Here is a 15,611-nt window from a genome sequence, read left to right as displayed (position 1 = left end):
CTCTACGAGTTCCTGTTATAAATGGACAAAAGAAATTATAAAGGTAGAAAAAGAGGAGACGTGCATGGGAAAGGATTTTCTTAATGTGGGGGCTGTAGCTTTAAATATCGTTACAAGGTTATGCGTAAGTCAGAAGAAGCCATTCAAACCTGTTGAGCTTCCTTAGGCCACAGGCTAAAGGGAGAAAAACCTGCAGGAAGTTGTTACTCAAGTACACACTCAGTTGTCATTTAAATTGCAACAGTTGAATTAAAGCTTGCAGTGTTGGAGGATTTTCTGAAGAACCATTTTAAGTAGCACACTGTGAAAAAGCAATCAAATTCAGCCCTGGGCTAATATAAACGGGAGATGTGGTAACATTTTGGATTCGGCTCACGTTAAACGGAAGACTGAATTGTGATTGTTAACATCCTTGTACTCTGACCATGGATGGCCTTTGCATGCTTCTGTTGGTCTCTCTGGCTCAACTTTTCTAACTTATGCTGTTGTGTGTCCATGTGTTTGTGCTCACTCAACTCACTGAAAGACTGTCCCAGTCTGCAAGATGCCCTTGGCACTGGGTCAGTGCTTACGGGAAGAAACATTAAGAAACTGACTTTACCGGTGTTAAAGTTGATCTTTGAATGTAGACATTGCGAATGGAAAACTATGGATATGTACATTTTTGTACATGAAAGTGATTGTATTTTATATAACAGAAAATATAATATTTTTGCTGCAAATAAATTGTTGTGTCTGATTTAGCAAGAACAGAATGGCAAAGAAAATTATGAGCTCTTAAAGAACTCAGAAAATGCTAACATACTATCCCTTCAGATTTCCAATTCATCTGAGTATCTTGCTCTTTACTCATAGAATGACAGCGTTGTACACCCATTAGACCATCATTTTGCCAATTTATAAATAAATCCATTTGTCAACATTTAGACACCCTCCATACCCTACCTGTTCAAATATCTCTTAATTACAGTAACTATATCTCAATTGTAAATTTGGATCAATCCCTATTGAATAGAAATTTGACAAGCTTTGTTGGGCTGAAGGGTCTGTTCTTCTCAAAAACTTTATAATTTTCTAATATAGTTCCAACCCCTACTCCACCTGAGTGTCGCTTGCAACAAGTCATCAAGTTGACTCGAGTCCTGCTACTCACATGCATAATCATACTCTTATTCTGCACTTCTAAACAAAATCCACCTATTGAAAATAAAGCTCAAATGTTGAAATCAAACAAGGAAAACACAGAAAATCTCAGCAGGTCAAGCAGCGCCTGTGGAAAGGGAAATTGGTGTTTTGGGTCTGTCAGCTTTTAACTTTGAATATAGAATAGTACAACACGGTACAAACCCTTAGGCATACAGTGTGCTCATGTATATAAATGTACTTCATGATCAACTTAACACCTATGTTGCCTGACATGCTGAGATCCTCCAGCATTTTGTATGTTGCCCTCCAATTTTCTTGCATCCAAGTACCTAAGATTCTCTTCGATGTCCCTGTGTTATTTGGTTTCTAACATCTCCCCTGGGAGTGCATTCCAAGCAGCCACCACTCTTTAAAAAAATCCTGATATCCCCTCTAAACTTCCCTCCACTCACCGTAAAACACATGGGTTCTGGTATTAGCCATTGCCGCCCTGGCAAAAAGGTGCTGGTTAGCCACTCGATCTATACCGCTCAACATCTTTATCACTGACTTTCATCTTCTGTCGCTCGAAAGAGAAAAATCTTGACCCTGTTTAACCTTTCCTCGTAAGATAGGTACTCTAATCCATGCAGCTTCCTGGTAAATCTCCCCTAAACCCTCTCTAAAGCTTCCACATCCTTTCTATAATGAGTGCCCAGAACTGAATACAGTATGTGGTCTAACCGTAGTGTTATGGAACTCCAGTTCCTTTGTAGCTCTTTTAACTCAATATCCCAGATAATGAAGTTGGAATTCACTGATGAAGGATGGTAGGAATGTGGACTATTTTGCTTTTCACCGATGCTGCCCAACCAGCTGAAAAATTCTACATTATGCACCAAATGTCAGCATGTGGCAACCAGGAGCTGAATACTGCTGGAGCTTGCCTCTCCTATAGCATCAAGCTGTGATTAGTTTCTAAGCATACTGAAGGGATGGAATTTGTAAGTTAATGTTTACTCACCAAGGATAGCAGAGAAACTCGAGACTTAACCTCCACGTTGGGCTCTGTAGTAGCTCTGTGGTTGTGCCACCGGTAGCCCAGACACCTAACCCAATGACATACACATGCAAGTTCAAATAGCACTGTTTAAATTCAAGTAAATGAATGCATCAGAAAAGTGGCACTGATCTGTACATCTGCTGCTTCACAACTCCAGGTTTGATGCTGATCTCCAGTGTTGCCTGGGTGGAGTTTGCACATTCTCCCTGTGAAAGTGTCTTTCCCTTGGGTGCTTGGTTTTTCCCATGCATCTCGAAGTCCGTGTTGGTAGGTTAATGACTGCTGTAAACTGACTCAAGGTTGGATCTAGGGATTGCATTTGAGGGGTATGTGGGAAGAAAAGTGGATTTGGTTGAAATGAATGCCTGATAGTTGGCACAGAAACAGTGGGCAAAAGGACCTGCGGTCTGCTGCATTACTCAATTTAATTACCAGATTTCTGAAGCAAACCAATCTAAATTGCTCATCCAGTGGAAGAAAGCCATGGTTCCTATGTGCGTTGGCCTGTTTGTGACTCCAAACATCAATGTAGTGGGCCTATTCAGTTGTCTGCCAAATGCCATTCAGCCTAGGGGCTATAAGGCCCCGCAGCGGATGTACTTCCTGTGGCTCTTGAGGAAATATGGTCTGCCTCAGGAATTGCTGCTGCAGTTCTACACTGCAGTCATTGAGTCTGTCCTGTGCACCTCCATCACTGTGTGGTTTGGAGCCGCCACCAAGCAGGATAGAACCAGACTACAGCACACAGTGAGGACTGCCGAGCGCATCAGTGGTGCCTCCCTGCCCTCTATTGTGGACCTGTACTCTTCCAGGTTGAAGAAGAGGGCGGGGAACATCATAAAGGACTCCTCCCATCCTGCGCACGGACTGTTTGAACTGCTTCCGTCTGGTAGGCGCTTCAGATCCCTCCAGACTAAGACTAATAGGCACTGGAGAAGTTTTTTCCCTACTGCGGTCACTTTGCTGAACAGTTAACTGCCGGCTAACTATTACTTGGATTGCACTACCTGTATGTGTAATCTATATTTTCATTTATATTTATCATTATTATTGTTATGAGCAGAGAGACAACATCTGCCGGAAGTAAATTCCTTGTATGTGTACAGGTACTTGGCGATTAAAGTCTGATTCTGATTAGGAATGGACTACAAATAACTGTCCCCCACACTGTGAAATACTATTCAAAGAATTACTCCATGTATTCTAATTGGGTTTAAAACATCTTGCCTATCAGGAGGACCTAAAATACTTAGTATCAACTGAAAGGCAACCAATATCCCAATAGCAAGAGTCCCAATAAAACACAGAGGTAATGGTCTCACGGGTAATTAAGGTTAAAAATTTGTACTCTTGCATCCTCGATCAGCAGTGGAGCCACAGATCCCCCTGTGGATCATCACATTCCATGAGCAGTTTCCATAACAAGACGTTGACATAGAAATACAATGTCAACACACGTGACTTTGAATTGGGAACAGAATCACTCTCATCTGAATATGCTATGAGTTCTTGCACCTTGACTTGTCGATGAAACACTTCCAAGGAAAATGAAAATCCAACAGGAGAAATACATTTAGAAAACCGAGCAACAAACCTTTTGGCTTTATTTATTGTTTAAAAAATCTGACATCATTAAAAATAAGTACACACTGACAGCCGGATTTTAATCAGGAGCTTTATCTTGTGGAAAATCAGAAAGTAGAAAGAAACAGTAACTAGTCTGGCCATGAAAGACAGAAATAAGTCACAATTCTACTCAAGTCCTCTCTAACTAAAAGATCTGTACAAACACTGAACATATTTTGCAAAGATTTCAGTGAGGCTGTAATTAGCTGCATCAGATACTATTTCATTGTAATATAGGACAGAGTTCCAAACATGCTCTTAATGCAGCTATTACGTTGTACTCAAAAAGCATTTGTTACACCATGAAAACAGAATAAAGGCAGCTTATTATATTGTGTTCACATAGATATTTTCCCTTTACAATTAAGAATTCCACAGCGCTTAGTTAAAAGCTGCACTTTAAATGCAATGATGAGAAATCTTTTGATGGTCTGGTGCAGTACATGGGGAATGGAATTGGTTCTTGGAGACCGAGTGCAATGTGTGGCTACAAGAAACTGAGGTGATACAGGGAAGCGGAAACCCACCGCTTTTCGTGCATTTTCTTCATCACTCTCTGCCCTGGCACTAGGTGTGGTGCAGAGGTGAGAGGCTGTAACTCCCTGAGACATCCCGGCACCCCACTCCTGGAACCACCAGCGCCCAAGTCCAGATATTGCGTGTCTACTACCCTGCGGCCTGCGAAGGTGGGTCCGAGGTGGTCTCGAGACTGGGGCGACAATCACATTCAAATGAGCCACACTGCTCTAAGACATGACAGATACTCAGCAAAGGAGCAGGAGCTCGGGGTTATGAAGTTGCATATCGGTGATGAGCAGTGGCATTGTATGCGAGGGTCAGGCAGTTCTCTCTTCCTTCACAGTCAGGCCAGCCTTTAGCTAACCAAGCTGTTGACGATAACATCCACAGGCCTCTGCACCGGCTCAAGTCAGCCTCATTCTCTGTCCACCTCAAAAGTGCACTTAAGTCCATATACAAAGGGCCTACCTCGCAGTAGTTATCAGGCATGGTCCCAGGGCACCTATATTTGTGCCACTTTTAAAAGGAGAGGCTGCAGATGCTGGAATCTGGAGCAACACACAAAAAGTTGGAAGAACTCAGCAGGTAAGGCAGCACCTGTGAAGGGAAATGGACAGTCGACATTTTGAGTTGCATGGCAACCTCTTCTCGATCTTTCAATCTGGATGAAAGGTCTCAACCAGAAACGTCCATTGCCCATTTCCCTCCATAGATGTTGTCTGAACCACTGTGTAACTCTTGCTTTCTGTATATTTTGGCCATCACCAACTGCACTTTTGACTTGTAGCAAGTGTTCAGATTTTCAAAAAAAGTAGGCAAGCGCCATTAACATTCAAGGCCATTCTTTGGTTGTGTACCATTTAGAGAGTCCAACAACTCAAGGAAGCATCATTAAAACTTGTGAGACTGACAAGCCAAACATCCAATCAATTCTCCACATTCCATACATCGAGTAAAACTGGCAATGTTCCAACTGAAATTAATGCTGAAAGTATGTACTCTGCAGCATTGGAAAAAAAAGAGGTGTTTTAAACATAGCCTTACAGCCAAATGATGATATTATAAAATAATCTTTTAAAACAAGAAGGAATGAGACTGAATTTTGCAAAATAGTCTCTAATAATAAAGTGCTTATTGAATCGATATATACCCTTGTACAGAACAGGAAAATAATGAACTCCTCTCATACCAAGCTAAAACCCTCATGATGGTCTATGGCCTGAGTGAGTTTGCTGCTCAGTATTGCTTTACTCTGGTACTTGGGGAGATCCAGGAGGTTGTAGCAGGTGTGAGCCACCGGGAGGTAGCGGTCTCCTCCAGCTGTTGGCTGAATGGTCATCCGGATACTTGCCATTCCATAAATGGGAATGCGGTCACTGCCAGTCAGAAACACTACAGAAAGAAAGAGACATCCATAAGACCATTGGATGCAAAAGACCATAAAATAAGACAATGTAGCCTATCAAGTTTGCTCCATCATTAAATCAGGACTCATTGTTTTCAACCCCACTTTCCCAACCTCTCTCTGTAACACACTAGTTCTCATCTTACTAATCGACCTTTGCCTTAAATACACCCAATGACTTGGCCCCCACATCTCTCTGTAGTAAAAAATTCTGCAGATTCATCACCCTCTGGTTGAAAAAGTTCCTCCTCATCACAGTTCTAAGTTCTATTCTGAGGCTCTGCCCTCAGATCCTAGGCTCTCCTAATGGAAATATTCTCATAAAGTCCGCTCTATCCAGGACCTTTGGCATTTGTTAAGTTTCACCCCATCACTTTCTGAACTCCATCCAGTTACAGGTCCAAAGACATCAAACGTTCCTGATACATTAAGTCTTTCCTTCCAGGGATCATAAAGGTAGGTGACAAGCACAGCTACAAGTCAGAGGGCTGAAGCGTTCTGACGTCATCCATCTCACCTCTGCCTCATGACACATTTCAAAGACCTGAGCCCAGATATCCCAGCAGACCTGAAGTTCCAGGTGGATGTAAAGTCCTCACACCCCTAATCCAGGACAACACCCAGTAAGCATCAAGAGAACAAAATAAGATTCTCACACTGCTGTTTGTAAGGAATTGGTTACTGTGCAAGCTTCAGAGAATACAGTTCCAACAGTTACTCACTCACTGTAAAGTGCTTTAAGATAAACCTAAGGACAGGCTACTGTGAGAATTGAACGTTAAGAGATAACCCAGCTTAAAACCATGACATTTGGGAAAGACAAAATTACACTTTTAAAACGATAGCAAGGAGATGGATCTTAATAAATAATTTTTGTCAATTATGCACAGCAGAACTGATTGACTGGTGATTAAAACATAAATAACACAGGTGCTGGAGATCTGAAATATAAAGAGAATGCAGGTCAGACAGCACCTGTGAACAGGGAAACAAATAAAATCATGCTCCAATATGCAAAAAATCTATGAGAAATGATGGCCAGTAGTGTAAGGGCACCTTCCATTACATCTTCAGCATTTATCAGACTACTTAGAGAAAGACTGGGAATTAGTGATTTCCAGCATCTGCAGAATTTCTTGTGCTGGCGACTTACTTATTTTTATCACATGTACTGAGGTACTGTGAAAAAATTATTTTACATGCCATTCATCACATCAATGCATTGAGGAAGTACAAGGGAAAAGTCTTAACAGGATGTTACTGTCACTGAAAAAAGTGCAGTGCATGCAGACGACAAGGTGCAAGACCATGGTGAGATAGACTGTGGTCAAGTGTCCATCTTATCATACAAGGACATCTGTACAATAATCTCACAGAAGTACAAGAAACATAGACATAGTCCATGTAGGGGAGGTTGGCTTTCAAGACGTGCAGAGCTGTGTCCACAACTTGTTGCAGTTCCCTTCAGTCTAACGCAGAGCAGTTGCCAAGCTGTGATGCTCCCATATTAAATGCTTTCTATGGTGCATCTATAAAAAATGGCCAGGGTCACAGAAAGGAACTGGCCTGGGTGAAGGTAGTTTAGAGCTTTCCACATGATTCATACAAGCCTAACTTGTCCACGATGCCCACCTGACCTAATCCCACTGCCTGCTTTTGGCTCTTATTCCATTAAGCCTTTTCTATCCAAGTACCTGTCTAAATGTACTTTAAACCTTGTTATAGTACCACCTCTATCACTTGCTCTGGAAACTCATTCAGTATTTTCTGCATCTTAAAAACTTGCCCCTCAAGTTCCCATAATTTTTCCCCTCGCACCTGAAACCCACACATCTAGTTTTAGATCTCCCTTCTCTAGAAGAAGAACTGTGACTATTTACCTTATATATATCCCTCACATTTTATATAGTTTTATAAGGTCACTCCTTATCCAGTGCTTCTGAGGAAACAGCCCCAGTCAAAGCAGATTCCCCTTTAACCCAAGCCCTCCAGTCCCAAGCAACGCCCTTGCAAATCCTTTCTACGTCCCTTCCAGCTTACGAGCATCTGTCCTGTAGCTAGGTCACCAGAATTGCTCAAAATAATTATGTGCGGGCTCACCAACATTTTGTATAGCTTTAACATGTCCTAACTAGAGAGTCAAAGGACTTTACTAATGCTGGATCGTGAACCTGGAGGTTCCAGGAACTCCAAGACATCTAAATCATAATAAAGCAAAAACTTCACATGCCGGAAACCTGAAGTGAAAACAGAAAACACAAGAAAAAGGTTTCTCAATTCTAATAAAAGGTTCTGGAACTGAAAGATTAACCCTATTTCTCTTTCCACGGATGTGACTGATCTGCTGAGTCTTTCCTATGTTTTCTATTTTTATCTGCCTCAATAGCTTTGGGAGTTAAGCCAAGTCACATGAATTCAGCACCTTGGAACTGCCTGATTGGACAGGAAAGGTATATTCCAATGTGGGAAGAAAATCCTAGCTTCCCAATTGTTCAACCTTTGTTCAACTATCAAAAATGCCATAGTTGCAATGAGATAGTCAATACCCAGCAAGATCGCGTTTACATCTACACTTACACAGAAAAAGCTTCTTTTTTTCCAACGGAAACTCATGGAAAACCTCCCAAAATAATTTTATAGTCGGATGTGCAGGATGGTAATCAGCTTTGTATATTGCACTCTAGCAAGAGAAAACAATTCATTAAAACAAAGCATTTTGTGAATAAATTGTACAGTTCTGGGATCTTTAGTGCCCATACAGAGACACACACTGTCACACTCATAGGCAAACATCCACACACACACACACAATTATAGAGACACATACATACAAGTTCATGCATAAAGTACTCACATACAGGTAAGTAGCTGATGTATGCTGCTGTTGAAACCCTTAATCAGGCTGTTACCTCTAGAATCGAATATCCAAATTCTCTTCTCGCCAGCATTACACCCTCAAACTTTCAAGTCGCCTAAAACTTATACTGTTTCATTTATCCATCATCCCCGATTGGTGACCTCCACTAGGACCTGGTTGATTGACAACTTCATATTAAGTTTATAAGACCATAAACATAGAAACAGAACTAGACCATTTGGCCCATTAAAATTCTCATCCTCCACAATTCCTCACCTCTGCAATCCCCTCCTGTTCTTCTAACTGTACCAGGTATTGGCAATCCATCAATTTTAGTTTTCAGTTGAAGGCAAAGCCATAATTGACAGAACTTACCATTTAACATGTCACCCAGCACTGGATGGCTGCACGCACAACAAGACCTAAGCTCTGAAATTCACTCTTTTTAAAATACTCCGTAAAGCCCTTTTGATTCTCTGCACTACTGTCTCTTTGTGGTCTGACACATTTTGTTTGGTAATAGCATTGCAAATTATTCTGGAATATCTGTTGCAGTAAATACATTATTGCATAAGTACACAATAATAAACATATATTTCTTTCTCTCTCTCACACACACACACCCTTAGTCACGCACACACACACATTCGCAGATGCACGTATCACAAACACATGCAAAAACACACACGTACTATCTCACACATACAGTGCATTGTGACTATTTGTTGCTGTTAAACAGATATATTACAAAATAATAAACTTTAAATGTACATCAAATATTAAGTGGATTGGAACATCTAATTTAAAATGATCGCATTTCCCTTCAAGGTTATCCTTGCCCTTGACACCTTTTATTGTCCCATAAAGCTCTCTATTACCCTCTAGTGGTTGATCAATAACACCACATGAACTAAAAACCAAAACAGAATGAGCAAAAAAGAATGAGTCTTTTTTACATAAAGACTCTAAATTTTTTAGCAGACACAGTCTGTCGGTTCGGAGTCTGCTTTTTCTGCACCAAGAGGTTTTAAAATCCGGCTTTCTTGAACAGAGTGCAAAATGACCGCTCATTCCACTCTGTTTGACTTTTCTGGAGGCTTTCCCTTGCTTGACCTGTTTGTGCGAGGTTATATTCATGTACCTCTTTCTATGTATGTAAAGGAACAGAGTTTCTACTGCAATGTCCATAGTACTTTGGTTTCTATTCTTTCCTTGTGCTCATTTTCAACTGGGAATTCCATTTCTTGAAAGAACTAGCCATTGCTGAGCCTGACAATAACTTCTACATTCCCAAAGTGAACTCCTCCTTAATAAAAATTCTTGCCATTACCTATAAGGAGTTTCTACGTTCTCCCTGTGACCGCATGGGTTTCTTCCTGGTGCTCTGGTTTCTGCCCACCATCTAAAGAAGTACCAGTTGGTCGGTTAATAAGTTATTGTAAATTATTCCGTAATTAGGCTAGGATTAAGTCAGGGGTTGCTGGGCGGCAGGGCTCAAGAGGCCAGAAGGGCCTACTCCAGGCTGTATCTCAATACATAAATAATCTCAGCTCTGCTCTTTGCTCGAGGTTGGTGTGTGCATAGGGACAGTCTATGAAGTACCAGAGAAGGGAACTAGCCTCTGTGCTCATTGAAAATTCTTACCATCTCCAGCTCTTTCCAGTTGTAGCTGGTGTTTCCTACCACCATGGCCATCAGCTCACTGGGTTGGAAGAGTTGCAGAACCTTCCCTCCACAGACCTTTAGAAAACCACTGGAGAAAGCTGAGAATAGCTCCTGGACAGAGGTGTTGAAGATGTACTCCACGTAGGCTTGAACAAATTCCTTCCTGAGGGCCAACAGAAGTTACCAACAATCATTAAAAGTGAGCAAAGAACAACCTGCTGAAGTAACTCAGCAGATCAAACAGCATATGTGGGGGCAAGAACTGTTAACGTTGTGGGTCAAAAGCCTGCATCAGGGCTGAAATGTCCCAGCTAAGGTTGGCATCAAACAGAGGGGCCAGATATAAAGTGCATCCAGATGCTCAGTTTAATACATTACAGACAACCGCTTAAAAATCAGCACGATCCAGTCAAACCCATCTTTACTATCTCCTTAATATACCTTTACAGCTTCCCCTTAAATGTATTTGTGCTGATGGCAAGTTGCACATCCCCACCACAGTACTGGGAAAAATCATAAAACTGCAGATTACGTACAAACATAACCTTCTAAGTGTTGCCTCTTTAAGTGTTTGTCTAAATGTATCTTTGCAGACCCATACTGCACTCTGCTCTGGTACTGATGGAAGGAGATGCACCTCCTACCTTGTCCCTCCACTTCATGCTAACATTCTGATGAAGGATCCTGGACTGGAAAACATTAACTGTTTTTCTTTCCACAGATGCTTCCTCACCTGCCAAGTTGCATTCAGCATTTTTAGTTTTGATTTATTGGTGTCAACTTTGTTTCTATAATTTATTCTCATACTCTGCAACAAGTGAAAATGTTCCATCATAAGGTTAGATTTCCCGCAAGTCCTCCCTCAGCTTCCTTACCAGCAGACTCAGCCTACTCAGCCATTTCACTGGACAATAATTTTTTTTTCCCAAAAGTGTTGCTTCCTCTGAATTGTTTTGTGGTTATGATGGACCGTTTGAAGCTAAACACAAATATCATTTCAGATTATATGTACCACGTCAGAATTTGAGGAAACAAGAAATTAGCTTCTATTGAATATCACACATAAAATGCTGATGGAACACAGCAGGCCAGGCAGCATCTATAAGGAGAAACACTGTCGACATTTTGGGCCGAGACCCTTTATCAGGACTAACAGAAAGGAAAAATACTAAGAAATTTTAAAGTAGTGGTGGGAGGGGGAAATGCAAAATGACAGGAGAAGACCTGAGGGGGTGGGATGAAGCTAAGAGCTGGAAATGTGATTGGCGAAAGTGATACAGAGCTGGAGAAGGGAAAGGATCATGGGACGGGAGGCCTCGGGAGAAAGGTGGGGGGGGGGGGAAGAAGCACCAGAGGGAGATGGAGAACAGGCAGAGTGATGGGCAGAGAGAGTAAAAAACAACTAAATATGTCAGGGATGGGGTAAGAAGGGGAGGAGGGGCATTAACGATAGTTAGAGAAGTCAATGTTCATGCCATCAGGTTGGAGGCTACCCAGCTGGTATATAAGGTGTTGTTCCTCCAACCTGAGTGTGGCTTCATCTTGACAGTAGGGGAGGCAATGGATAGACATATCAGAATGGGAATGGGACCTGGAATTAAAATGTGTGGCCGACTCACAGGTGAAGTGTCGCCTCACCTGGAAGGTGTGGTATACTGCGTCCCGTGCCCCCGGTGTGGCCTTTTATATATTGGTGAGACCTGACGCAGACTGGGAGACCGTTTTGCTGAACACCTACGCTCTGTCTGCCAGAGAAAGCAGGATCTCCCAGTGGCCACACATTTTAATTCCACGTCCCATTCCCATTTTGATGTCTATCCATGGCCTCCTCTACTGTCAAGATGAAGCCACACTCAGGTTGGAGGAACAACACCTTATATACCGGCTGGGTAGCCTCCAACCTGATGGCATGAACATTGACTTCTCTAACTTCCATTAATGCCCCTCCTCCCATTCTTACCCCATTCCTGACATATTTAGTTGTTTGGTTTTTTCTCTCTCTCTGCCCATCACTCTGCCTGTTCTCCATCTCCCTCTGGTGCTCCCCCTCTCCCTTTCTTTCTCCCGAGGCCTCCCGTCCCATGATGCTTTCCCTTTTCTAGCTCTGTCTCACTTTCGCCAATCACCTTTCTGGTTCTCGGCTTCATCCCACCCCCTCCGGTCTTCTCCTATCATTTCGTATTTCCCTCTCTCCCCACTACTTTCAAATCTCTTACTATCTTTCCTTTCAGTTAGTCCTAATGAAGAGTCTCAGCCCGAAATGTCGACAGTGCTTCTCCTTATAGATGCTGCCTGGCCTGCTGCGTTCCACCAGCATTTTGTGTGTGTTGTTTTAATTTCCAGCACTTGCAGATTTCCTCGTGTTTGTTCTATTGAATATAATGTGTTTAATTGCACAACGGTGCTGATGGTTAGTTCAACTAAGCTAAAAATACTTTGTTGATGATTTCGATTTGTATTCTGTGTCTGAGGCTTCTCACTTAACTGTCCAACAATAACTAGCCAGCACTGATGGATTCCATATGCCCTGATAACATTTCTCCACTGACCGCACTGACCCGGTGAAACCTTCCACCACATTCGGCACTGACAGCGCCAGGATTAGCAGGGAAGAAGTCTAAACGGGAATGTAACAAATGAGAGAGGCCCAGGCTTTTCCTTGGTCGCCAATTTTACACATAAAATAGAGCTGAGGCTTTTTTAATAAGAGGAGTCATGCTCCATCTTTGAGATTTAAGCACATACTCGCCACAAATATAACAGAAAGTATTGAGGCTTTTGCAACACTGTCAAGACATTTTGCGATCACACATACTCCTGCGAATGTATTTACTTTAGTATAATGAGTACACCCAAAATGCTGTGCGCATGGAGCATTAGCATGAACACGATTGCAAACCGCTAAACATATAAACACAATGCATAGAATGGTATGTGCATGATGGTTTTATAGCCTTTCTGAAACCTGTCCTGCCATGCAGCATCCACTCTCCCCAAGTATGCGCTGGCATGCCTGGACAAAGTAGAAAACTTACATTGTGGGCAACATTTTAATTTGCTTGAATTATGAATTGAAATAACAAATATAAATAATCACCAAAAATGGTGCATGATAGGGAAATTTCATGGTGATCAGTAGTCCAAAATCTACAAGAGACACTATTCAAGAAGCAAAATCTTTGTTGTCCAGTGTTATTTCTCCCAGTTTCATTTGTATATTTGGTCATATGGGGCAGAGCATTTGCTATTTCACCCAGAAAGTAGCGAAGTTCCACAATTCATTGCTCCAACGGAACTCTCCAAACACCGTGGCAGACTCACCTGTTCTCTTTCTTCACGGGTAGACTTTTACCTCCTGGAACCAATTCCTGCAGCTCTGTAACTCCGTAGTTTTCTCGAAGAGTCTGACCAATCCAAGGAGAAAAGAAGAAGTTAGTTAAAACCGGTATAGAGAATGGTAAAAGCACAGACACTGATTCTCAGTCTGCTCCTCTGTGTTTATAAGACGCTATGTAGTGTGACCACATCTTATTCCTTAAGACCAATCGAACAGTGAGTGAGAAAAGATATTGTAATAACTCTATCCAGAAAAATGGATACAATAGCCTCTCAAACCAGGAGGTCCTACATTCGAGATACAAGAGAAACAGAATTGTTGGAATTTTGCCATCTTCAAGTTCTCCTCCAAGTCAGGTAACATCCTAAATGGGAAGTAACCATGCCATCATTCTTTCATCATCACCAGGTCAAAATCTTGAACATCTGTCCCCACTGTTCCTATGGAAGAACCTTCACCACTTGGACAATAGAACCTCAAGATCACATGTTACCACCATCTCCTCAACAACTGCAATCTGCTTTAAATGCTGGCTTTGTCTCTGAATAATAAAAAAGTTTCTAAGATCCTTATTCTACCATTGTAGCCTTCAGTTCTTTATTAAATTATCCACTGACTTTACCTCCACTGTCCTAAAATTCATTCTTGAGTTTGATCTCACTGCATGTAAAACTTCCTTTAAATCAGTCCTAACCTTCACTTTGACTCCAGAGTGCACCTGTAAGTACACTATTTAATTTTAGGGAACACTCTGAAATGCAACCTCCCTTTCTGTCTCACAGCTTATCTCTCAAATGTATAGTTTTCTTGTTAAAAGTCCATCCTTTTTCAGTCTTTTCTCTTTACCCTGACCAACACCTCTGGGATCAGCTAACTAGGCCTGCACAATCTCAACTCATATTTGACAGAAACCAGAAGGGTATCATGGAGGCTGATCTTAGGAAAGCAAGGTTTGAAAGTTTCTCCTCCAATTTGATGCTGAAGCTAATAGCCAGTTAGGTTCGGGCAATTGGCTTTTCAACCTCCCAGATCTTAACTGAACTCATAGGAATTAAAATTATTCACCAAGTGAGAAATGTTACTATATATATACACATACACACACACATACAAACCCCATTTCCAGAAAAGTTGGGATATTTTCCAAAATGCAATAAAGACAAAAATCTGTGATATGTTAATTCACGTGAACCTTTATTTAACTGTCAAAAGTACAAAGAAAAGATTTTCAATAGTTTTACTGACCTACTCAATTGCAAATCTACTACAATTAGTATCCTCAGTTCCAAAAACGATTAAAAAGTGTTATTAAAAGGAAAGGTGATGTAACACAATGGTAAACATGTCTCTGTCCCAACTTTTGTTGAGTGTGTTGCAGCCATCAAATTCTAAATTTGTGTATATTTACAAAATACAATTAATTTGGTCAGTAGAACTATTGAAAATCTTTTCTTTGTACTTTTGTCAGTTAAATAAAGGTTCACGTAAATTAACATATCACAGATTTTTGTCTTTATTGCATTTTGGAAAATATCCCAACTTTTCTGGAAATGGGGTTTGTATACTTTTTTATAGATGTTCAAAGAGCAAATCTGTATTGCTTTGGGCAAAACTCAGGGAAAGAAAAGTGGAGCATTATTTTGACACCACCATCATCCTCAACCATGTTCTTTCAACACTGTTGATCATTAGTTACAAAAGAGTTAAGCATGGGTGAAGACCAAGGATCACCCAACAAGTTACCGAAGAATCTTTTCATTTTCCTACTGGTATGGGCCCAATGAGGGCATTCATGCCAGGCAGAGCTAATAAATTGGAAAGGGGGTGGTGGTTGAAAGCCATTTGATAAGGCCTCCAAAAATATATGAAATAAAGTGTTCAAGGACAAATTGTCTCTGCTGGCAGAAGGATTGAGAACCTGAAGACACTGACGTAAGATGGCTGGCAAAACAGCTCAGTCTGATAATAGAAAAAAAACTTCACACATAGTATGATCTAGAATTCACTGACAGCC

General features: G+C 41.3%; 1 protein-coding gene across 2 annotated transcripts in view; it reads right to left on the bottom strand.

Annotated features, from left to right (window-relative positions):
• Positions 1-3,779: 3,779 nt before the first annotated feature.
• LOC132391786 (probable E3 ubiquitin-protein ligase HERC3) overlaps positions 3,780-15,611 on the bottom strand; it is a 95,080-nt gene continuing 83,248 nt past the window's right edge. For both annotated transcript variants that reach the window (XM_059965398.1, XM_059965399.1), the window contains 4 exons: positions 13,582-13,664; positions 10,240-10,423; positions 8,316-8,418; positions 3,780-5,725 (listed from right to left, as the gene is read on the bottom strand). In XM_059965398.1, the coding sequence (XP_059821381.1) occupies positions 5,517-5,725; positions 8,316-8,418; positions 10,240-10,423; positions 13,582-13,664 (579 nt within the window). In that variant the 3' untranslated portion in view covers positions 3,780-5,516. The remainder of the gene's footprint in view (positions 5,726-8,315; positions 8,419-10,239; positions 10,424-13,581; positions 13,665-15,611) is intronic.

The sequence above is a fragment of the Hypanus sabinus genome, chromosome 3 (genome assembly GCF_030144855.1).
Source record: "Hypanus sabinus isolate sHypSab1 chromosome 3, sHypSab1.hap1, whole genome shotgun sequence".
Lineage (NCBI taxonomy): Eukaryota > Metazoa > Chordata > Chondrichthyes > Myliobatiformes > Dasyatidae > Hypanus > Hypanus sabinus.
Note: the sequence above shows the minus strand (reverse complement) of the source record. Positions and strands in the feature narration are given on the sequence as shown.